This window comes from Bubalus bubalis, chromosome 11 (genome assembly GCF_019923935.1).
Source record: "Bubalus bubalis isolate 160015118507 breed Murrah chromosome 11, NDDB_SH_1, whole genome shotgun sequence".
NCBI classification, from domain to species: domain Eukaryota; kingdom Metazoa; phylum Chordata; class Mammalia; order Artiodactyla; family Bovidae; genus Bubalus; species Bubalus bubalis.
This window is the reverse complement of record NC_059167.1, coordinates 67,082,017-67,108,478: the sequence shown is the minus strand read 5'-3', so window position 1 is coordinate 67,108,478 and position 26,462 is coordinate 67,082,017. Positions and strand designations below refer to the sequence as shown.

Genomic DNA, 26,462 nt, shown 5'->3' with positions numbered 1-26,462 from the left:
AGCTTCTCCAGCACCACAGTTCAGAAGCATCAATTCTTCGGCGCTCAGCTTTCTTTATAGTCCAACTCTCACATCCATACATGACTACTGGAAAAACCATAGCTTTGACTATGTGGACCTTTGTCGGCAAAGTAATGTCTCTGCTTTTTATTACACTGTCTAGGTTTGTCATAGCTTTTCTTGCAAAGAGCAAGCGTCTTAATTTCATGGCTGCAGTCACTGTCCGCAGTGATTTTGGAGCCCAAGGAAATAAAATCTGTCACTATTTCCATTGTTTCCCCATCTATTTGCCATGAAGTGATGGGATCGGGTGCCATAATCTTAGTTTTTTGGATGTTGAGTTTTAAGCCAGCTTTTTCACTCTCCTCTTTCACTTTCATCCAGAGGCTCTTTAGCTCCTCTTCACTTTCTGCCATAAGGGTGGTGTCATCTGAATATCTGAGATTATCGATATATACATAAACTGAATGAAAAGATATTTTATTTTGTTCTTAAATAATTGCAATTATTTGATTGGATATGTGCACCTGTTATAACTGAAAATGGGATCCGACTGCTTACCGCTCAAAAGTCAATAAAGAGGCAAGGTTGGTGGAAAGGAAAGTTTACTTCTTTTTGGATGCTGGCAACAGGCTAGGAGGGCAGACTTCTGTTCAAAGCCCAACTCTCCCCCACTGATGATCAGTGGGCAACAGATTTTATAGGCTACATGCAGAAACAGCACAGTCAGCTCTGACAGTCATCTTGAAATTGATCATGTGGTGGTCTGACCAACATCATCTTGATTGTTTTAAATACAGTTGATCTTCAGTTCTAGGATGGGCTTGTTCCCGTTTCTTTGAGACTAATTCTCTGAGCAGTGGCAGCTTATGTCACGGCTACAGTCTAGTCATCGTGTAGTTCACTTCTTCCACCTGGTGGGGGTTTCAGTATCTTTAAGAGCTCACAGGATATGGCCCAGAATAGTATCTATAGCCCTTGAGAAGGAACTAAAGGTCCTTTACTATGCTTGATGACTAAACTATTATTATGTGGTCTCTTTGGCTGTTTTCCTTTGTATCTGCATTTTCTCACTTCTCTGATTATGCTTATTCTTTGGGTAAAGTTTTTCCATAGACAAAAGGCAGGTGGAGAACATGAGGAACAAGGTTCGTAGTGTCCTTCTCCATTTCATGTTGAACACTACACAACTTTCAGATCTTGGAATCGGATACTGCCATGCTCATTTCTGGGGCCACATTGATCAAAAGTACTTGCTTTATATCACAGCAAATGCCAAAAATCCAGCTTTGCAATAATATGTAATCAAAACTAGTGTAAGGTCAATGGGTACTCTTTTGAACTAGCAGTAGATAGATGTTGAGAATTGTTTCTCTCAGAAATTTATAATATTCCAGAACCCCTTTGTAAGTATGCTGTAGCACCCCTCCTTACGTGCCAGGTGCACAGTTTTGGAACCAATTAATAATCAATGAATGTGATGATGATCAAAAGTTCAACCATAACAGCATTTTACACATGAGGCTTAATGTGAGAGTCTGCAGTCTATTTCTGTTGGAAGTGGAACTTACAGATATGTAATAAATAGAGTATTTTTAAAAGAGGACATCAGTAAGCTTCGACTCTTATCACTTAAGTGCTAACTAAGTCTGGCAGAGAGACAGGGATTATGCACAATGACTGTTTCAAACAATGAATATGTTTAGATGACTCAAGGCTATGGTTTTTCCAGTAGTCATGTACAGATGTAGAAAGTGAAAGTGAAGTCACTCAGTTGTGTCTGACTCTTTACGACCCCATAGGCTGTAGCATACCAGGCTCCTCTGTCCATGGGATTTTCCAGGCAATAGTACTGGAGTGGATTGCCATTTCCTTCTCCAGGGGATCTTCCTAACCCAGGGCTTGAACCCAGGTCTCCCACGTTATAGACAGAGGCTTTACCATCTGAGCCACCAGGGAAGTCGAGATGTAGAGCTGCACAATAAAGAAGGCAGAGTGCCATATAATTGATGCTTTTGAACCGTGGCACTCTTGACAGTTCCTTGGAAAGCAAGGAGATCAAACCAGTCGATTTTTAAGGAAATCAACCCTGAATACTCTTCGGAAGGACTGATGCTGAAGCTCTGATACTTTGACTACCTGATGTGAAGAGGTGATTCATTGGAAAAGACCCTGATGCTGGGAAAGATTGAAGGCAGAAGGGGAAGAGGCCGACAGATGATGAGATGGTTGAATGACATCACTGATTCACTGGACATGAACTTGGGCAAACTCTGGGAGGTGGTGAGGGACAGGGAAGCCTTGTGTGCTGCAGTCCATGGTGTTGTGAAGAGTTGGACGCAACTTGGTGACTGAGCAATAAGAGTTTGATAGTACTTTAAGTTTTATCTGTGAATTTTGAATATGGACTTGAAAATATTTCCAAAAGGAGAAAAAAATATGAAAGGCATTGAATTTATTGAGCTCATATTATTTACTAAGCACTGTGCCAAATTCTTAAAATGTGACAGTAAACGTAAGAGACACCAGCCCTATTCTCATGGAGCTTACTGTTTAGGCAAGGATATGTTGATGCAAATAATAGTCAATCTATAAATAAGAACAGAAGAGAGTTTATTTGAGCCAAACTAAGAAGTATAGCCTGGGAGACAGCCTTTCAGTTCTGAAGAACTGTTCCGGAGAAGCATGATTTTCAGTGCAGCTTTATATCTTGTCAGAACAAAGAACATCAAATATAACAAGGGTGCCTTCCTTCAATGTTTCTTAAAGAAAGATTAACACATACACAGCTGGTCATTATGTTCTTGGAGCCTGGGAAGGGAGTCTTATCATCAAAGGAATACTAGCACTGACATCCCAGAAACGGAGGCTTTTATGTCTATCTTCAAAACAGACATTCTTTACTTCTGGACAGTGTACCCTCTTCTTTAATGGCTAAAGCACATGTATAGTGTATGTTAGATAAGCTTTAACACTGGCTGTTCTAATTAGAATAAAGTTCAAGCCAAATCATGTGTAATCTGGCTTGATTACAATGGCTTCACCATACTTCAATATGTGAAAATTTCTTCCATCAGTTAGTTTGGGAAGATAAAAGGGATAATTACATACAGACTTAAATTACAATTGTGGTAATGCTACAAAGGAGACATACACAGTGATACAAAGAGTACTTTTCTTGGCTTTCTTGCCAAGAAATAATAGCAAATAAAAATTTGATGACTTGGGAAGGAGCTTTGTTTGTGCAGGAATAGAAATGCCAATGTGTCTAGCACAGAGAGAGATAAACAGTGGTATGAGATTTAAGTATGAAGTCTGAGAGGCAAGCAGGATCCAGATCTTGTAAAGCTTTGTAGGTCCTGGTAAAGAGTTTATTTTCAGTACAATGGTAAGCTTTTAAGGGGTTTTACATAGGGAATATCTTAAAGGTGATTTACGTTTAAGAAGATAACTGCCTACTATGTGGAGAGAGGACTTCAGGGGGATAAGAGTGGTAGTAGGGAGACCAATGAGATGGAAATTGTAATATTCTACTTGAGAGATGAGGGCAGCTTGAATTATGGTGGTGAAGATAGAAGGGGATGAATTTGGGATATATATTGGATATAGAATCACTAAGACTTAGTGCTAGATTGAATAGAAGTGCAAACAGCTATCATACTTGGTTGATCTTGAAAAGTTTTCAGTTTTACTGTTAAGTTGATGTTTGCTGCTTTTAAAATAGATACTGTTTGTTAGATTAAGGAATTTACTTTCTATTCCTAGTTTGCTAATTTTTTTTAATTTGAAAGGATGTTAAAAATCATCAAACTTTTTTTAATCTGTTGAGATAATTTATGATTTTTCCCTTTTAGTCTGTTAGGATAGTAAATTGTAAAAATGATTTTCTAATGTTGAACCAATTTTGCATTTCTGGAATATAAGCAATGTGACTATAACACATTCTGCTTTTCACAAATTGCTCCTTTTTGCTAATTTTTTTTTTTTAGGATCTTATATTTTTTGTAGTAAAATTAGCATGTAATATTTACTTTGTTGTACTGTATATATCTGGATATAGAGTGTCTGTGTATGAGATGGAGATGATTGCAGATAAGAGAGTTTTCTTTAAAACAAAATAATTAAAGTAGTGGAGGTAGTTGCTTTTGGGAAAGAGGATAGTATGTACTATCTTAAAACTTTAAATTAAAAATATTATTTTAAGTAGATATGGCTATAATCTGTGAACAAGAGATAAGTAAAACCAGAAAAATGGATAAACAGGCTAAGAAAGTGATGGCGGACAAAAGGAGAGTCAGAGATTGAATTCTAGGTGATTCCCATTGCCTTATATATCTATGCTGCTGCTGCTTCTGCTAAGTCGCTTCAGTCGTGTCTGACTCTGTGCGATCCAATGGACGGCAGCCCACCAGGTTCCCCTGTCCCTGGGATCGTCCAGGCAAGAACACTGGAGTGGGTTGCCATTTCCTTCTCCAATGCATGAAAGTGAAAAGTGAAAGTGAAGTCGCTCAGTTGTGTCTGACTCTGTGCGACCCCATGGACTGCAGCCTACCAGGCTCCTCCATCCATGGGATTTTCCAGGCAAGAGTACTGGAGTGGGTTGCCATTGCCTTCTCCAAGGTAGGAGCTAAGACCAACTAAAGAAACTTCAGGTTATGCTTCTTTTGCACACTCTTTCCAAGACAGATAGATACTCACTGAGTGGGATTGTAAGCATAATCAACTACATTTTTTTATATATATAATTTTATCGATTGATTTTTTGGCTATACTGGTCTTAGTTGCTTTGCAAGGTGAATGGATGCTTTTCTTCAGTACGGTGCATGGGCTTCGCATTGCGATGGCTTCTCTTGTTGCAGAGCACAGGCTCTAAGCTCACGGGCTTTAGTAGTTGCAGCTTGCAGGCCCTAGAGTGCCTGGGCTTCAGTGGTTGTGGCGCATGGGCTTAGTTGCTCAGCGGCATGTGCAATTTTCCGGACCAGAGATTAAACCCGTGACCCTTGTATTGGCAGGCAGATCTTATTCACCCACCACCAGGGAAGTCCCAATTACAGTGTTTACAGGGTTATTTTTATGTCTTTTTTTTTTTTTTTTTTTTGCTGAGTAAAGTTAAATTTTCATGAGATAAATATTCATTTTGTGCAGATTTTATTAAGCTGTATTTTGATGGCTGATTGACTACATTTTGAGATTGAATTATTATGTAATCCATAAACTCCTATAAACTAGGACAGTTTTTTATTTGAAGCAATTAAGTCCGTATCATCCCAATCAGTATTGGTCACTGATTTCATCTTGAATATGAGAATTTTCCAAGAGTGGTAATTAGAGCAGTGTAAAGTCCTCAAAATTTTTCATATTTCATATTCCTATAATGAAAATTTTTCCTTCTTTCCTTCCTTTTTTGGCCCTCTCACAGAAAGTAATCCTAAAATCACAATTCTGTTCTTAATCTGTTCATTCATTAGTTTCTCCTCCTTTTTTCTCACCTTTTCTCTTATTGTATATTTGTTACAGAAAAGTTTTTCTTCAAAAATGGATGGGATGTCTTCAGAGCCTAATGACGAAAAGTAAGTTCTTGAAATGCAGCTAAAAACATTAACTCTTTATCAGAGAAAGATATTTTTCCAATTGGTAAGACATATGGATAACTTCTGAAATGTTTTCCCAATCTGTTCCAGGGAAAGAAGTAAATGTTACAGAATCACAGCACTTCTTGTCATATCTTTGTATAAACTCACCTAGAGTCAAAATTGAGACGGATTTAGAGACTGCCTCCCATCTCTTCAGTTTAAGGATGAGAAAATTGAGGCCCAAGGAAATGATTTGTCTAAAGTTGGCATCACAAACTAGCAACTGTTTACAGCCTATAGGCATATGTATATATGACAAAGAAAAATATTGTTTAAACATTGTTTTTTAATTTTTGAATTAGTTGCCAAAATTTCATACAACAGTTAGATTTTCAGTTTTTTTTGAAAAATCAAGTGTTAGGACACTGGGCTCATATTCTTGCTTGGCAACAACTAGCCTAGTGGAGTACATAGTAGCTGTAATGATCAAACCAGGCAGGAAGGAATTCTCTGTAGTCTCAACACCACCTATTTTTCTTAACATCTGCTAAATTATCTGTTTGGCTTTTTCAGTATTCAAACCTGGTCTAAAAAATTACACAGTAGTAAAACCAGAGCTAGAGGCTTTTGATTTATGATCCATTTATCTTTTGGGGTTTTTTTAGCCCATACTGCCGCTTATAGAATCTTAGTTCCCTGACCAGGGATTGAACCCATGCCCCCTATAGTGGAAGCTCAGAGCCCTGACCACTGGACCACCAGGGAATTACCTTTTTTTTTTTTTTTTTTTTTTTTTTTTAAGTCCATTTGTCTTATGATCGTACTTATATCAATATGATAAACTATGTTGTACTGATTGTTTTTCAGGAAATAGTTGTATGATATACCGTATGTATTTTAAAATGCTGACTTCCTAAATACTGAATTTAAGTCTTGTATTATAAAGTTTATTAAGTGAAAGTGATGACTGATTTATAAGCATGGAAGGGATATTGTAATGATGGGTTTTAGAATTCAGTCTTTTACCACTGTGTATGTAAATTTTTTTCCCTTTTTCAGTGGCAATGTGGAGAGACCTGTTGGAAGACGACATTCTTCAGTAAGAAACACTTATTTGAGCTATTGTTACCTTTTATTGATTGATGACTATATACCACAGTAATTTTGAATGGCATCATCATCCCAACCCTGCTGGCTTCTGTTACTCTCTGGATAAAGACTCAAATATTTAACCTGATTACACAATTCTGTAGATATACTAAAATTCCTATTTTATGGATTTCATGGTAATTCGTTGCGTTCTGTGTAAATTATTCTTTAATACATCTGTTTAAAAAATATATAAAAACTATCGTACAGAGCTACAACAAAACACAAAATAATCCAGCTAAAATCTATTTAAGCACAAAACTTTTTGAGTTATGAAATTGAAAAAAATCCAAAGATAGGGATGATATTAGGCACAAGTTAACTGACAAGGGGTTCCAGCAATAGCACCAGTGGTTCTGTGATACTTTCGCCATAAGAATCTTTGCCACAAGCACTTTTGCCGCATTGCTAATTGGCAGCAGTATTATCATTGTGGTGGAGAAGGCAATGGCACCCCACTCCAGGACTCTTGCCTGGAAAATCCCATGGATGGAGGAGCCTGGTGGGCTGCAGTCCATGGGGTCGCTAAGAGTCAGACACGACTGAGCGACTTCACTTTCACTTTTCACTTTCATGCATTGGAGAAGGAAATGGCAACCCACTCCAGTGTTCTTGCCTGGAGAATCCCAGGGACGGGGGAGCCTGATAGGCTATAGTCCACAGGGTCACAAAGAGTCGGACACAACTAAGTGACTTTTTACTTTACTTTTTATTATCATTGTGGAAGGGTTTTATAATGCAATACAAAGCTCAATTTCAAACATGTATCCTAGTGTTTAAAAACTGATAACCTATCTTAGTAGAAGAAATTTTAGTGAAAAACTACGATGCCAAATGAAAAGTATGAATCAATAAATTTTTTTAATGTATTAAATATACTAGGAGCAAAAGATAAAAGGCAAGTGCTTAGGTACAACCCACAAAATAAAATCAGTTATTTATGCAGTATTGCCATGAATTTACACACATTTTAAATGTATTCAAGTATTCTGTATTTTGCAATAAAGTCTTTAACTTTGTTATTCATTTTTCATGTTTCATTATGTCCTTTTTAATGTCCCTCTTTTATCTTTTATAGCAAAATTGCCTTCTGGTCAATTAGTTATGCAGCAAAAGTGTTTGTAGGACAGATGTCTGTGCAAGGACTCTTATGGTGAAAGTACTGGATCTAATTAGTACTTGATTTCCTTTCATTTTTATACTCTAATCTCTTCCTCTGGGTAATGAGCAGCTCTCTCTCTCTATTATTACTACCGTACAGCTAGCTCACCCAACTTCCAGGTTCCAGTTCTACATAAAAAATAGTGTCTGTTTCCCCAGGATTAAAAAATAAATAAATAAACCCAGAATACTCAGGGTTGAATCATGTTGGCTCTGTTATTTTGATATGGGTCAAGTCCTCATTCCCAAACCAGTCACTATTGATAAAAGAATGTTTGTGCAGATTGATCTTGGCCCCGGGTTACCTGTTGAACCCTAGAGCTGAAGTAGAGTTTTATCCAGACCACATGGGACGAGAGTACGCAAAATAACTGGGAAATGGAGGCAAGGAGAAGGGAATGGAGCCAAATATTTAAAACCGCCACAAAGTACAAAGCAGTATGAATTTGTGGTGTTTTAGAGTTTTCTACAGGAATTTTAGCATCTCTACCTTTCTGCTCATGATATAACTTGAAGTGATTTCAAGTTATATCATGAAATAATAATAGATAATAGCAGACTTTCTTGAATATTTCTCTTCTAGATTTTGAAACCCCCAAGGAGTCCTCTTCAGGACCTCAGAGGTGGAAATGGGAATGAAACTATTCAGGTAAGTCTCTGGTACAAATGCATCATAGATGAGTATTTTCAGTGATACTTTGAATATGTAGAAAATTTGCTAGCTATTGAAGGGAGAGCACCATAAATGATTCTCAGTTGAATATGTATAAGTAAGTATTCCATGGCCCTCAGGTTATAATCCAAACATTTGAGCAAGCTGGCACTCTTGATTTTTAACCCCTATTTACTTTTCCAGACTTCTTGCCACTCTCATACGTGTATCTCACCATTTAGAATTGCTTACCATTCCCCAAACAGACATGAACTGTCAAGGCTGTGGGTATTTATATGTGATATTACCTCTGTTAAGATGGCTTGTTCCTCATCCTTCATTTACCTGCCAGTATTTTATTAAAAATTTTTCCAAACACACTGAAAAGTAGAAAGAATTTTATAGTGAATGTTCATATAGTCATTACCTAGATTCTACAGTTAATATTTTATCATACTTGGTTTATCGTATATTTGTAGTCCTCTTTACCCCATAATTCCCGTTTGATCTCTAAGACTCAGCTTTGGTGTCACTTCTCTCAGAAAATCATCCCTTAACATATTCTGTTGTAGTTGTTTGCTAATGCCCGTTATAAATTAAGAACTCTCTTGAGATTAACTTTGTTGTGTGTTTTTTTAGTGTATTATACATGGTATATAATTCACTTTCAGTACATTTTGTTGAATGATGAAATGTGTATAGCTTTGGAGACCATTTAATTCTGAGTGCTTACCCTACTTTAGTCTCTATAAATAAATTTTTCTATTTCTCAAATATATCAAGCCTTTGCACATGATCTGAATCAAATACTTTCCTTCTGTTCAACTCTTCATCTGACTACTAACTAATCCTTCAGATCTCAAAGGTACTTCTTCACAGAAATCTTCCATAATTCTCAGGCTAAATTATTATTTTTTAATGTAGTTTTTATTCATATCACTTGCTACATTTTGAATTTTATATTTGTATAGATTTTTGTTTTAATGTCTGTGTTACCATTAATCCCCAGTAGAGTAGGGACTGTACTGTTTGCTTTACCATTCTTTTGCTGTCACTCAGGGTGAGATTTAGTATGTATGGTTTTTTTTTAGTTTAATGAATGTTTGAATGAGTAAATAATGTATTCATAGATGCATAGAGTTTTAAAACTAACAGGACCTCAATAGTAATCTTGAATCTTATTCCTTAATTTTATAAATAAGAAATAGGAGGTCCAGAGAGGTTAAATGTTTGTCTAACCCCACCAATTAGTGGCAGACTTCAGATTGGAGCTGTAATCTCCTTAGTGCTCTTTCTAATATACCACACAAATTTCAGGTTTTTTTTAAAGGTAAGAAGTATAGTAGTATTTATTATGTCCATATTATTGTCATTATTAAGCTCAAGGCCACCTGTAGTGTCTGCCAGCATCTTAACAGAGAGGATGAACATTCCTGCTTCTTTGTAACAAAATTTATGCTCAGGTATCCAGAATTAGGAAAGCAAAATTCTCTATGGATTTCATTTGGTTTTGTGTTTGGTATCTATATAAGTAAAAATGTTCGTCCTTGTTAAGGAAGATGAAGGAAAATAAAAATAGTATAATGAAAATATGTTCAGCATCACTAATCATTAGGGAAATGCAAGTCAAAACCACAGTAAGATATCAATTCATATCTGTTAGGATGGCTACTGTTAAAAAAAAGACAAAAAATAGCAACAGTTGGCTAGGATGTAGAGTAATTGGAACCACCTGCCTCTTGAGAAACGTATATGCAGGTCAGGAAGCAACAGTTAGAACTGGACATGGAACAACAGACTGGTTCCAAATAGGAAAAGGAGTACGTCAAGGCTGTACACTGTCACCCTGCTTATTTAACTTATATGCAGAGTACATCATGAGAAACGTTGGGCTAGAAGAAGCACAAGCTGGAATCAAGATTGCTGGGAGAAATATCAGTAACCTCAGATATGCAGATGACAGCACCCTTATGGCAGAAAGTGAAGAGGAACTAAAGAGCCTCTTGATGAAGGTGAAAGAGGAGAGTGAAAAAGTTGGCTTTAAGCTCAACATTCAGAAAACTAAATCATGGCATCTGGTCCCATCACTTCATGGGAAATAGGTGGGGAAAGAGTGGAAACAATGTCAGACTTTATTTTTCTGGGCTCCAAAATCACTGCAGATGGTGATTGCAGCCATGAAATTAAAAAACGCTTACTCCTTGGAAGGAAAGTTATGACCAACCTAGATAGCATATTGAAAGGCAGAGACATTACTTTGCTAACAAAGGTCCGTCTAGTCAAGGCTATGGTTTTTCCAGTAGTCATGTATGGATGTGAGAATTGGACTGTGAAGAAAGCTGAGCGCTGAAGAATTGATGCTTTTGAACTGTGGTGTTGGAGAAGACTCTTGAGAGTCCCATGGACTGCAAGGAGATCCAACCAGTCCATTCTAAAGGAGATCAGTTGTTCTTTGGAAGGAATGATGCTAAAGCTGAAACTCCAGTACTTTGGCCACCTCATGCAAAGAGTTGACTCATTGGAAAAGACTAATGCTGGGAGGGATTGGGGGCAGGAGGAGAAGGGGACGACAGAGAATGAGATGGCTGCATGGCATCACGGACTCAATGGACGTGAGTTTAAGTGAACTCCGAGAGTTGATGATGGACAGGGAGGCCTGGTGTGCTGTGATTCATGGGGTCGCAAAGAGTCGGACACGACTGAGCGACTGAACTGAACTGACTGTGTACTATTGGTGGGAATGTAAAATGGGTACAGCTGCTATAGAAAATAATGATTCCTCCAGAAACTAAAATAGATTTACCATATGATCCAGCAATTCCACTTCTGGGTATATACCCCAAAGAATTAAAAGCAGAGTCTTGAAGAGATGTACACCACTGTTCATAGCAAGTCACAGTAGCCAAAAGGTGGCAGCAACCCAGAATCCATTGACAGATGAATAGATAAACAAAAGGTGGTATTAATGGAATATTATTCAGCCTTAAGAACGTAATTCTGATACATACTACAATGTGGATGAACCTTGAGAACATGATGTTAAAAGAAAGAAAAAAGCCACAAAAGACAAATACTTTTATGAATTACCTGGAGTAGTCAGATTCATAGAAACAGAAAGTAAAATTGTGGTTGTGGGGAAGTTGGGGCATATGAGGGAGTTGTTTGTTGAGTATAGTTTCAGTTTTGAAAGATGAAAAGATTTCTGGGGATTGGTTACACAACCATATAGATGTATGTAACAGTACTGAAGCATACACTTAAAAACAGTTAAAAGAGGCTTGAGTATGTTAAGTAAAATAGTCACAGAAGGACAAAAACTCCATGATTCCACTTATATGCAATGTCCAAAATAGCCAAATTCATAGAATCAGAAAGGGGGGGAGTGGTTATCAGAGACTGAAAGGAGAGGGAAATGGAGAGTTGCCAGTCAATGGGTATAAAGTTTCAGTTATACATGATGAATGAATTCTAGAGATTCACTGTATAACACTATGTCTATAATTAACAACATTGTATTGTACACTTAAAAATCTGTTAAGAGAGTAGATTGCATCAAGATCTTACCATAATAAAATTAGAAAAATTGTAAGTGATTTTATGTTAATTGTATTTTACCACAATTTAAAAAATTATTTTAATCTTAAAAATAGTATAGTAAGGTTACCATGATAGGCAATATATCACTTGTTTTGTTTCCAGTCTTTCTTCTACTGGATAGCAAAATTACCATTTATTTAAAGGAGAGAGAAAAGGTTAAGGGCAATAATCACCTTCCTTAAATATATGTTGTTTGTGTCAGTGAGCTTATCATCATTCACATTGAAAATCATATTCATGTTAAGTGCTTCTGTATTGGAATTTTTTGAAGGATCAGATTATCAAAATTAATAATATCACATTAATTTAAAATAAGACCTGGTGTCTGTCATATCATACTCTTTGAGACATACTTCTTAGTGGTTTCATTAAGAATCTTACCATATATTCTCTGCCCTTAGGAATCCAATGCTTTGAGAAATAAGAAAAACTCTCGTCGAGTCAGCTTTGCAGATACTATAAAGTAAGTTGAAAAAAATAATTTAAATGTTACTGGTAATACTTTTTTGTGTGTTACACCAAATATGTTGGTACTAACTGATTTGAATAATTGATGTGTCAATTAGATAAACATTAGAAAATTGTTATTTAAAAGTCTGTTATGCTTAAAAGACGGAGAAGGCAGTGGCACCCCACTCCAGTATTCTTGCCTGGAAAATCCCATGGACGGAGGAGCCTGGAAGGCTCCAGTCCATGGGCTCGAGAAGAGTCCGACACGACTGAGGGACTTCACTTTCACTTTTCACTTTCATGGATTGGAGAAGGAAATGGCAACCCACTCCAATGTTCTTGCCTGGAGAATCCCAGGGATGGGGGAGCCTGGTGGGCTGCCGTCTATGGGGTCGCACAGAGTCCAACACGATTGAAGCGACTTAGCAGCAAGCAGCAGCAGCATACTTAAGAGAAACACTGAAAGCATCCCCTCTAAAGTCCAGAAGAAAAACAACTATGTTTTACTGCTGTTATTTAACATTTTTTTTGAGGTGCTAAACAACAAAAATAGAGAAAAAAAATGGAGTTATAAAAATTTGAATATATTTCCTACATAATAATAATCAGAAGATAAATGTCTTTTTTTCTTTATATTATATTTTGTTGCTATAAATTTAATAATAATAGCATATAAAGAATAAAACATTACTGAAGGATACTAAGTTAAGAATTGTACCGGGAATTCCCTGGTGTGGCCAAAAAAAAAAAAAAAGAATTGTACAAATGAAGACAAGTACCTAAATAAAAAGATTTAATATCATAAAGATATCACTTCTCCCTAAGTTATTAATTTAATGTAATTCTTATATGTAGTATTTTTATGATTATTTTCTTGATGCTCATCAATATATTTGTATTTCCTCACTGAAGAGTTATTTGAGAATTTTAAAATTCATATCTAGTAAAGGCATTTTGTGGTCATTTTCAGTTATATTGTAGTAAGAAAATGCTAATTTGTATTATTTTGATTTTTATTGACATTTTCTGTGTGATCTTATATATGATCAATTATTGTGAATTATCCATAAGTACTTGGAAAAGAAGATAATATTTTGACTATTGGAGTGTAGAATTTGCCGTATCAATTCTATCCATTTTCTACCTTTTATTATTTGGGTCTTCTGTAATCTTATATAGTTTCAGTCACTCTAATTTCCATGAATTATGGGAGGTAAATTAGTCTCTAATTGATATTGCATCCCACTCTAACTCTTTATCCAATAGTTTTTCTCTGTGAATGTTTATTCTATGTTCATTAGTGCATATTATCATTGTTGATCTTTATTCAAGATTGTACTTTCTGGTATTACAAACTAATCATCTTTGCTTTGTTTTTTGCTTTTTGATTCAGATTCTGCCTAGACTGCTGTTAAGATTTCTGTCTCTGCTAGATTTTTGCTTTCATATTTGTGGTACACCTTTTTGTATTGTTTGACAATGTATGAGCAATTGTAAAGTTAGTCTGTTCCCTCCCTTCCTTGTACTATTTAATATGCTTAAACTTCAGTTAAAACTTCATTGTTTTATATGATATCCTTTGGCATTTATAAAGGATGAGGTAGTTAGCCTACTTTTTCCTTTCATTTTTCCTCCATCCTCATTCCTTTCTTAATTTTTTTTTTTTTTTTTTTTGAAATGTTTATCATGTGTCTCTCTCTCTCTCTCTCTCTCTCTCTCTCTCTGGGAATTTGATGTTAGGGAATCTGTCACATTTGCGTATCAGTTCTATTATATATATTTAATTGTTCATATCAGTTCTGTCACAATAGTTGCCCTAATTATCTCTTGGTTGGTTGAAGCTTTTTCCCTTATATTTGAGGGTTCATTTGAATAATGTTCTCTGAGTTCTTGGGTACTCAAACTGTTAGTTACAGGCTTTATACTTGACAATTTAGCTGAATATAAAATCTCCAGTTCACTTTCTCTTTAAAGAACTTGTTAATGTGGTTCTGTTCTTTTAGCATTGAATGTTTCTATGAACAAGTCAGAGGAGAGTCTTTTCATTTCCTATCTTTGAAGTTTATTGACTTTACTAGAATTCCTCTTCATTTTCACTGCTTTGGGTCTTGAATCTTGAATCAACCTTTTAATATTTTTTCTATTCCATTATGTAAATTTCTTTTTTTTTTTTTTTTTTTTTAGTTCTACCAGTTTATTGCTACCAACCCGTGACCCTCCACCCTCATGCACACATGCTTAGTCATGTAACCCCATGGACTGCAGCCAGCCAGGCTCCTCTGTCCATGGACTTTTCCAGGCAAGAATACTGGAGTGGGTTGCCATTTCCTTCTCCACCATTATGTAAATTTCATTCAGTTCACTTCAGTCGCTTAGTCGTGTATGACCTTTTGTGACGCTATGGACTGCAGCACGCCATGCCTCCCTGTCCATCACCAACTCCTGGAGCTTGCTCAAACTCATGTCCATCCAGTTGGTGATGCCATCCAACCATCTCATCCTCTGTTGTCCCCTCCTCCTTTTGCCTTCAATCCTTCCCAGCATCAGAGTCTTTTCAAATGAGTCAGTTCTTTGAATCAGGTGGCCAAAGTGTCGGAGGTTCAGTTTCAGCATCAGTCATTTCAATGAATATTCAGGACTGATTTCCTTTAGGATGGACTGGTTGGATCTCCTTGCAGTCCAAGGGGCTCTCAAGAGTCCTCTCCAACACCACAATTCAAAAGCATCAATTCTTCAGCATTTGGCTTTCTCTATAGTCTAACTCTCACATCCATACATGACTACTGGAAAAACCATAGCTTTGACTAGACAGACCTTTGTTGGCAATGTAACATCTCTGCTTTTTAATATGCTGTCTAGGTTGGTCATAGCTTTTCTTCCAAGGAGCAAGTGTCTTTTAATTTCATTGCTGCAGTCACCATCTGCAGTGATTTTGGAGCCCCCCAAAATAAAATCTGTCACTGTTTCCAGTGTTTCCCTATCTATTTGCCATGAAGTGATGGGACCAGATGCCGTGATCTTTTTCTGAATGTTGAGTTTTCAGCCAACTTTTTCCCTCTCCTCTCCTTTTTCTTGGGGATCGTCTTGATCACCGCCTCCTATACAATGTCATGAACTTCCTTCCATAGTTCTTCAGGTACTCTATCAAATCTAATTCCTTGAATCTGTTTGTCACTTCCACTGTATAATCATAAAGGATTTGATTTAGGTCATACCTGAATAACCTAGTGGTTTTCCCTACTTTCTTCAATTTAAGTCTGAATTTTGCAAGGAGTTCATAATCTGAGCCACAGTCAGCTCCCGGTCTTGTTTTTGCTGACTGTATAGAGCTTCTCCATTTTCTGCCACAAAGAATATAATCGATCTGATTTTGGTATTGACCATCTGGTGATGTCCATGTGTAGAGTCTTCTCTTGTGTTGTTGGAAGAGGGTGTTTGCTATGACCAGTGCATTCTCTTGGCAAAACTCTGTTAGTCTTTGCCCTGATTCATTTTGTACTCCAAGCCCAAACTTTTTTATTACTCCAAGTATCTCTTGACTTCCTACTTTTGCATTCCAGTCCCCTATGATGAAAAGGACATCTTTTTTAGGTGTTAGTTCTAGAAGGTCTCGTAGGTCATCGTAGAACTGTTCAAATTCAGCTTCTTTGGCATTAGTGGTTGGGGCATAGACTTGGATTACTGTGATATTGAATGGTTTGCCTTCAAACAGAGATGACTCTATCATTTTTGAGATTGCACCCAAGTACCACATTTTGGACTCTTGTTGACTATGATGGCTACTCCATTTCTTCTAAGGGATTCTTGCCCACAGTAGTAGATATAATGGTCATCTGAATTAAACTCATCCCTTCTGGTGAATTTTAGTTCACTGATTCCTAAAATGTCGATGTTCACACTTGCCATCTCCTGTTTGACCACTTCCAATTTACCTTGATTCATTGACCTAACATTCCAGGTTCCTATGCAATATTGTTCTTTACAGCATCAGACTTTATTTCCATCACCAGTCATATCCACAACTGGGCATTGTTTTTGCTTTGGCTCCATCTCTTCTTTCTTTCTGGAGTGATTTCTCCATTCTTCTCTAGTAGCATATCGGGCATCTATCAACCTGGGGAGTTCATCTTTCAGTGTCATATCTTTTTGCCTTTTAACTAGGGACTCAATAATTTATAAATACAATGTTTATAATCTTTGCTTTTCTGTGTTATAGTCTCTCTTAATTCCTTTTATTTTCTTTTACTTGTTTAGTTAAATTTTTCTGTTCTTTATCATATTTTCCAAAGTACTTACTCACTCTGACTCTTCCAGTTTCACCTTCTTTCTGTTGATGATTATATTTTTTCTTCTGCTACTTTCATTAATTTCATCTATTTGTGTGTCATTTTCTGTCTTCTTATCTTTTCCTTGAGTTCTTGCATTTCTGCCTTTAAGAGAGATGATTGCTTTGTTATGCTTTTTAAATCCATAGCAAACTGTGTGTACAGTTTTCATCATCTTTGGGACATTTTTCTCAGTATTTTTTTATGTTAATAAAGTATATTATGCTTTGCTTTCTTTTAATCTTTGGTGTCTTTTTGGATGGTATGCTTTTTCCTCATCATTGAATATGTTGGGTGTTCCGGAACCAGTTATTTTCAAAACATTTCTTTGGAGGAGGAGGGGATGTGGTGGTATTCCAGGGTAGCTGTTTTTCTATAAATAGGCTTTCTTTTTAGCTATCGTAAAGACAGACTGTCTATTTAATATCACCACCTTCAAATTTTATTTTCTGTATAACTTAGACTCCTTTGACTTGGCCTATAGTGAGATGAGCTCCTAGATCAATTTAACCTTGGATTTGAACAGTTTTGGATGAGACTTGATTGTTTTCATGTCCAGAAATCTTCTAGGAATGTCCTGGGCTTTAATCTGCATTATTTCCCATTCCTCATTTGTTCCTCTGTCTCCTCCAAATTCTTTACCTTAATAAACCTTTAGGATCAGACAGATTAAAGAAATTCAGTTCTGCAGTTGCCACATAAAACATGATTTTGCACTAGGATGCCCAGGATTTCAGTTGTGGGGCTGCTGGGAAAATGTTTTCTTCTTTTCCTTAGAGGAAGAGTAAGTAGATGTTGGTAAGGGGTGAAGTAGGGAGTTCCCTCTTAGCAGACACTGTGTGACATCTTTCTGTTAACTGAGTAGTTCCAAACAGTAAGTGTCTTCTGAAATATAAATTTGTTGTTGTTGACTCGTAGTAATTGTAATTATTTTATTGCTCTTTTCTGTTTATCTTTTATCTGTAAATCAGTTAATGCCTTTCTGGATAAACATGAGTTGTCAATGTTTTATATGTATTGAATTCCAAGGGTGGCGGGTGGGAGAGATATTATAAGATTTGGTATTACCGGGGAAGGCTAGCTATTGCCTGCCAGTAGGCTTCCCTTGGTGGTATATTCCTTGGTGAAGTTGCCACGATCTTCCTAGATCCTGCACTTGGTTTTGCAGACTATGATTTTTTTCCCTGTACCAAAACTGGGTGGATCTTTTAGAAACGGGCTTGTATTAAACAGATTCACTAGAGATTTGTTTGTAAATAAGAATGCTACTACTAAATATGGGCTTCCTTGGTGGCTCAGATGGTAAAGAATCTGCCTGCATTACAGGAGACCTGGGTTCAATCCCTGGGTCAGGAATATCCCCTGGAGAAGGGAATGGCTACCCACTCCAGTATTCTTGCCTAGAGAATTCCGTGAATAGAGAAGCCTGGCAGGCTACAGTCCATGGGACTGCAAAGTCGGACACGAGTAAGTGACTAACCATTTCTTCACTTCACTACTAAATATATCATGAGAAACAAATGAATCAGAACCCTTATATGAATACATCAATACATTCCTCAAAGGCATTCTACCTAAGAAAATAAATTATACTGTAAATATGTCTTGCTGATCATGGAATCTGAACTATTAGTTATGAATCTGAACTATTAGTTATGATTCAGAATGTTTAAAGGCACCAGGCTATGAAACCTAATGAATCTACCTCCACAGTAAATATATACACACCTATTATTGCATGTCTTAAAAGATTCTATTTGTACTTCCTGTATACTCCCTGAATAACTGTGGTCTGCTACTGCTGCTGCTGCTAAGTCACTCAGTCGTGTCCGACTCTTAGCGACCCCATGGACAGCAGCCCACCAGCCTCCTCCGTCCATGGGATTTTCCAGGCAAGAGTACTGGAGTGGGGTGCCATTGCCTTCTCCGAACTGTGGCCTAGGTTTGATTTAATAACTCACTTTCTCCACTTTGTTTCAGACTGACTTTTCCTTCACATGTTGTTGCTGCTGTTGTTGTTGTTTTGTTGGCTTGCAAGATCTTAGTTCTCTGAGGAGAGATCGGACACGGGTAATTTTACTTAATTGCGTGCTAAGTCACTTCAGTTGTGTCCAGCTTTTTGCAACCCTATGGACTATAGCTCGCCAGGCTCCGCTGTCCTTAGGATTCTCCAGTCAAGAATACTGGAATGGGTTGCTATGCCCTTCTCCAGGGGATCTTCCTGACTCAGAGATCGAACCCTCATCTTTTAACATCTCCTGAATTGGCAGGGGGGTTCTTTACCACTAGCGCTGAATATTAATGTAAAAATAACTATTTTAAGTTTTCTGTTAAACATTTGTACTGTGTTAGATATTTTTATGTAAATTAACCTTTTTTCTTTTGAGTTACTTCGATGGGATTATAGTCCTCAAAGTAGAATTCCCAGGTTTAAAAGAAGCAGCAGTTACATAGTCATTATTACATTTTTGTTACTGGTTTTAGTAACTTTATTAATGTACCTGTTTTTCCTCAGGGTATATTTTAACACTTAATTTTAGCTGATTTGATTGATTTTATTATCTTAGTTATTTTAATTTGGATTTTATTTGTCATTACTATTTTTTCTATATTTTGCTCATTTGTGCTTTTTTTGGTCTCATTTTGAAATGTTTTATTTTTCATTTCCTCATCTACCTAGACAATATTAAAGAAAATATTTTAAAGTTTTTGTGTGATTTAACTCTTTGTTATTAAAGCATGTGTCTTTCTTGGTTCATAAACAATTTTTGCAACAGATTGTACCTTTGAAAGCTTTCCCTATATCATAGATACTGTATAGGTTGAAAAAAAATGAGAGAGCAAGGGATAACATAATTAAGATCAATTTACAGGAAAATGGAGGAAAGAACTATTTTGCAATTTCAGTTAAGTGTCTCCATATGTTTGCTAAACATGCTTTAGTAAATATGTTTTATACATTTACAACTTACTATTTGCCTACTTAATGTGTGGTGTTCCAAAATTTGGACCTTATATATAAAATAGGTAACTAATAATAACATGCTATATAGCACAAGGAACTCTACTCAGTACTCTGTAATGGCCTATATGGGAAAAGAATCTTAAAAAAAAAGAAGTATATATATATATATATATATATATATATATATAATCCACTTTGCTGTGCACCTGAAACTAACACAGCATTATAAATCAACTATACTTCAGTAAAAATAAAAATTTGGATCTTCAGACATCTAAATATATTTCGGCATTTTCTTGTTTGTATTTCTTTCATTTTTTTTTTCTCTGACTTTTTACATGTAAATTGGGTTATTCATTGTTAGTTTTCATTGATAACTTTCCTCTTAGTGTAGAATAGCAACCTTGTTTAGTTCTAATTCTTTTTTGCCATGAAACATAATGTGTTTAATTACTTCATAGTTATCTTCACTTTTCTGTTGTTTGTCCATAAATAACTTTTTAAAATATTTTTAATTTGTAACTTGCAGGTTGTAGATTGAGTTTAAAATTTTTTTTAATTTAGTCAATAGCCATTTTTAATAGGGTATTTCAACCTGTTTACATTTGTTAAAATCAGTACGCCTATTCTCTCTGTATTATTGGGTAAATTTAACTTTATTGTTGCAGATTTTTGGTTTTATTTTTAAATTTTTGTTGGAATATAGTTGATGCACAATGTTGAAGGTTTTGTAAATGCTTTTAGAGCAATTATTAAAATAACTGAGTTTTTAGTAGTTTAATCCTTAATATGATAAAATAAATTTTTGGATGTTGTGTTATCTCTGCATTCCTGGGATAAATCCAATTTAATCATAAAATAACTTTGCTAGCATTAGTTTGCTTATATTTTGGGTTTTCTGCACTAATATTCATATATGAGATTGGCCTATAGATTTTGTTATGTGGTATTCTTACTTGGTTTTACTACTGAGGTTCTATGAAGTTTTATAAATCAATCAGAAAGCTTTATCTTACTTATCTCAAAACAGATTGTAAATTAACATCATAGTGTTCTAATTAAAACTGGAAGATTTGGGGGAGTTCCCTGGTTGCCTAGGGATTAGGATTCCAGGCTGTCACTGCTGTGGCCTGAGTTCAACCCCTGGTGGGTGAACTGAGATCCCACAAGCCATGCAGTTCAGTCAAAAAAAAAAAAACTTGCAGATTTTCAGTAATCTTTATTTTCTTTTCTAGAGTATTCCAGACAGAGTCTCATATGAAAATAGTGAAAAAGTCAGAAATTTCAGGTAAATTTGTTCTGTAACCCCTACTAAATCTGTTTTCTATATGATTATGCTGTGGTTATCTAACCAGATAACTGGTATAACTTAATATCTATCTTATTGCTTAAAAAGTGTAACTTGACCTGTGAGGGGCAGAAGGTAAGGTGCGGCATTAGTATTTTTTTATTGTTGTTAACATCCTTATGTAATTTTTCTAATACTTTATTACTGTATTTTTTAAAAACTTTAATAACCCTTTCTCTATTTATAGAAACAGAAGCAGGAGAAAATGTCCTATTTATACAGTAAGTAAGAAAAGTGTGATGCAAATTATACTTTAAATGTTGTTTATTCCTATTATTTGTTTTTAAAGTTAATATTCTTTCTGTTTTTTATTTTAATTCCCTTTTGTGTAATACTTAGGATTAATTCTTAAAACACATTATTTGCATAATAATTTAATATGCTGCTATGGCTGTTAAGTATAGCTTATCCTCTTAAGAGGGATGAAACATTCTACTTTCATATGTAAATCTTTAAAATACATTCGCTAGTGGAAAACAATAAATACCAGGTCTTCAGATTTTTTTCATTAAATGTTTTTATTATAATATTAATTCAAAAATTAAATACCATAGAGCTTGAACAGATGGAAAGATGCTTGTCTTCCTCATAAGAGAAATATAACTTAGGCTATATTGAGATATAATGTTTATCTAATCAATTAAGAATCTAGGCAAAAAAAAAAAAGAATCTAGGTAAAAAGTCATTCATTGGTAGTAGGTAAATATTATAGAGGGCTTCTCAAGTGGCACTACTGGTAAAGAATCTGCTTGCCAGTGCAGGAGACACACGAGACTTGAGTTTGATCCCTGGGTTGGGACGATCCTCTGGAGGATGAAATGGTACCCCACTTCAGTATTCTTGCCTGTAGAATCCCTGTTGGGCTACAGTCTATGGAGTCACAAAGAGTCAGACATGACTGAGCATCTGAGCATATACTGTAGAAGACAATTGCCAATGTAATTCCAAATTTTAACTTCACTTGCTCTTTGGCACAGAGATTTCATGTAAGATGCAAAAGATTCTAAATGTCTGTCACTAAGAGATTGGTTAAATAAATATCAGTTTGTCCATGTAATTGACTAGAGCTGAGCTGGAAGGAAAAGATTCTCTGTATATACTTATACAGAAAAATCTCTAGGCCATATTACTCAGGCTTCTCACAGATAAACACTATTGATAATTTTGGATGTCCTTGGAGAAATTATATATATATATGGAGAAGGCAATGGCAACCCACTCCAGTACTCTTGTCTGGAAAATCCCATGGACGGAGGGGCCTGGTGGGCTGCAGTCCATGGGGTTGCTAGGACACGACTGAGCGACTTCACTTTTACTTTTCACTTTCATGCATTGGAGAAGGAAATGGCAACCCACTCCAGTGTTCTTGCATGGACAATCCCAGGGACAGGGGAGCCTGGTGGGCTGCCGTCTATGGGGTCGCACAGAGTTGGACACGACTGAAGCGACTTAGCAGCAGCATATATATATATATGTGTATGTGTGTGTGTGTGTATATATATATATATATCTAACTACATGTTAATCTTTAGCTTTTTAAAAAAAAAAAAAAGACAAAAATGGGATCACTTAATGTCTTGTAGCACTTTCCATGTTGTTACATATAGATCTACCTCAGTCTATTATAATATGCTGTATGTCAGCACCAATGTTTAGTCAGCTCCCCATTGATGGACATTTGGGTTGTTTCATTTTACTTACCTTTTTTTCCTAGAAAATGAGCTGCTTTAAAGGTCACTCTTTTCCCAAAAATTAGGGAATTCCCTGATGTTCAGTGGTTAGGACTCTGTGCTTCCTAACCACTGCAGGGGGCATGAGTTCAATCCTTGGTTGAGGAGCTAAGATCCTGCAAGCCACAAGGCACAGCCAAAAAAATTTAAGAAAAAAAAAAGGAAAGAAAAAGCAAGCAGCATATGTTAAGCATATTTTTATAGTGTTCTTGATATTTAAATTTCTGAAAAAATTTAATGGTAAGTTCCTTTAATTGCCTTGTAATTTTTTCTTCCAGATTAGATGTGCTCAGTTGCTAAGTCATGTCCAATTCTTTGCGTCCCTGTGGACTGTAGCCTGCCAGGCTTCTCTGTCCATAGGAGTTTTCAGGCAAGAATACTGAAGTGGGTTGCAATTTCCTTCTTCAGGGGATCTTCCTGACCCAGGGATCAAACCCACTTCTCCAGAGGTGTCTCCTGCATTGGCAGGCATATTCTTTACCACTGATCTATGTGGGAAGCCCACTTATTAGATGCTGCTGCTAAGTCACTTCAGTCATGTCTGACTCTGTGCGACCCCATAGACGGCAGCCCACCAGGCTCCCCTGTCCCTGGGATTCTTATTAGATGAGTCTTTTTTAAAAGATATCTTTGGAGTTTTCTGCCAGTTATCCTGTGAAAACATTTCACCTTCCCTCCTCTTTCAACTGTTGGAATTCTTGGTAATTATCTGGAGTATAGATTTTTTAATTACTTATTAATTTTTAGGAATAAGAATCCAGAAGATAACTACTGTGAGATAACTGGTGAGTATGATCAGAATGCTTTTCTTCTTATCATGTGTTTTTCTCTTCATCTAGATTCCTTAAAAAGTAATATTTAAGAGTACCGTGAACAAAAAATATAGAGGAAGTGTTGATCTTTACACAAGCTCTTTAATTTAAAATTTAACAAACTTACTAATATTTCTCTCAAACCTGCTATTCCTTGTTTCTATGTTGAACTCCCATTCACAATCACTCACTCAAGTAGTTTTTAAACTTTTCCTTCTTTCCATATATCCTTTTGGCCCTATTCTCTTTCAGTTCTGTCTTTGAAATATCTTGCCTATCTTGTTACTTTTTCTCTGCCTTCTGCCAGTATTTGAATTCAAATTTCTCTGCCTTCTGCCAGTATTTGAATTCAAATCCTCACTTGAATTCTTGCTTGGACTATTGTATTTAGTTTCTTATCCTTCTAATTCATTCTATGTATATTGAAATCTTATTGTATTACCCCCCATCCTAAAATTGTTCAAAAGACACTATTTTGCTTACAGGATAAAACCCATACTCCTTAGCATAAACTTAGAAAGCCTTTTATAATTTCACTTGTCTTTTTCTCCAACTTTATCTCCAGCCCTTTACAGGCATATTTTGCTCTGGCCCATGAATAACTACTTGCATTTTCCCATATGGTCTTTTTTCTGACTGTGTCCATTTGTAAATGCTGTTTCCTTTACCTAAAGAGATCTTCCTAATCCAATTTGTCTAACAGTCTTCTCATCTTTCACTTAACTTAGGTTTTCCCTTAGCTTAAGTGCCATTCAAAGTAGCCAGTCCACAACTGTTATAGTCCATGATAAGAAAGGAACTTGCACTATGGTAGTAAGCTACTGTTTAGTTAGTGACTTTTTTTTCTTAGTAAAGCTTTACGGACGAATTTTACAGTGGCTGCAAGTTCCTTATATTAAATTAATTGATATTAAGCAGTTCACAGACTGACACCATACATTAAGTGGTCCTGGCTTAAATTGAGCCTTCTCTGTCAAAACCAAGCAGATAGTTACTCTGATGTGTGCTCTCAAAAAATACCCTTTTTATTTTTCAGTCTATTGTAGAATTTATCATACTGTATTTTAGGTATTTATTTTTGGCTCTTTTATTAATCTAGAAATTCTTTGAGTCCAGAAACTTTGTCTTGTTTTTTTGTGCTTTGGCATATAGTTGAGTTTTGGGGCACATATATGTTCTGAATCAATATTTGTTAAATAAATGACAAGAATGCAAGCTTGATATGTAAATAAGGCTTTAATAAAAAGCCCATAATCACTTCATTATATTCAGTCAGGGTTGCCATAACTATTGAAAATATTCTAAAGATTTGTCTTAAACCTTAGTATTTTTAGATATATTTCTTGTTTTATTATAGCATCTTCAGTCACTTCCTTGTTTCCAAAGTCCAGTTTGCCCCCCAAAACTTTATATTTCAGTTCTAAAGTGTCTTGAATCTAATCTCTTATTTCTGTTCTTACTGTCTGTTGCCCTAACACAAGTTCGACTCTGTACAGTGCTACATCTGAACTATTAGAGTAGCTTCCTCATTGGTTCATCTTCTCTTGAATCTATTTTCTTCTCTTGAATTATTTTTATAAAATGCACATCTCATCTGGGAACATCTAGATTCCTTAGCATAGAATAAAAGATGCTCAAAATCTTAACCTAACAGGGACTTCCTTGGTGCTCCAGGGGCTAAGACTCCATGTTTGCAATGCAGGAGGCCCATGTTTGATCTCTAGTCAGGAAATCAGGTCCCACATGCTGCAACAAAGATCATGTGTGCCATAACTAAGACCCAGTGTAGCCAAATAAATACATTTTTTAAAATAAAAATGTTACCCTAACATTTCAGTCTTAGCAGTTGGTACTCTTTAGTGTGTAACTTCTACTATCCAGAAAATAAAAATGGAGACGTGAAGGAGGAAAAAAATTAATCCATACTTTCCATCTTTAGAATCCCACCTTTAAAAATTTCTACCACATTCTAAAAATATTTCAGTATGCAGAGAATATAGTAATCACTGATCTGTCTGTTTCTAAAGTGGGACAGTTTGAAAGTCTCAGTAAAATTTAATACCTAAGTCTTTAGAAAGGACTTAGTAACTGAAAAAACTTTAGTAAATACTTGTAACTGATGAAACTCCTGTGAATAGAAAAATCAGGCTCTTTGTGATATATACCTTTGTCATGACTATAGTTTTTCTTTTTACTCAATAGGAATGAACACATTGCTTTGTGCTCCCATTCAGACCCAGATGCCCCAGAGAGAGGTATGAGTTCATTCAAATGCCTTCATTTTTTAATTTTGTTTGATAGTTTAAAACACAAAAAATTTAATGTTAATGACATGATTTAGAAATTACTTACCAGAATGAACCAACATAGACTGGAAAAGCTACCTACCTTTCCAGTTAACTTGTTGTTCAGTCGCTACATCGTGTCCAACACTTTGCGACCCCATGAACTGCAGCACACTAGGCTTCCCTGTCCTTCACTATCTCCCAGTTAACTAAGTATAGTTAAATCACTTCCAGTTTAAATAATACAGAAATATGTTAATTATAGCAGAAATTCTCAAACTTTATGAGGCATATGAATAATCTAAGAATTTGGTTAAAATATAGATTCTTATCCTCTAGATCTGGGATAGGTCCTGAACTTCTATACATCTCTCCCAGGTGACAGTAATGCACTGGTCAACAGACCATACTTTGA

General features: G+C 35.9%; 1 protein-coding gene across 1 annotated transcript in view; it reads left to right on the top strand.

Moving 5' to 3' along the window:
* Positions 1–26,462, top strand: part of KNL1 (kinetochore scaffold 1) — a 62,836-nt gene that overhangs the window by 2,053 nt on the left and 34,321 nt on the right. Inside the window, 8 exon segments of the mRNA XM_006073053.4 lie at positions 5,518–5,570; positions 6,633–6,672; positions 8,467–8,532; positions 12,534–12,595; positions 21,108–21,160; positions 21,408–21,441; positions 23,698–23,735; positions 25,965–26,017. Coding sequence (XP_006073115.4) covers positions 5,536–5,570; positions 6,633–6,672; positions 8,467–8,532; positions 12,534–12,595; positions 21,108–21,160; positions 21,408–21,441; positions 23,698–23,735; positions 25,965–26,017 — 381 coding nt within the window. The 5' untranslated portion in view covers positions 5,518–5,535.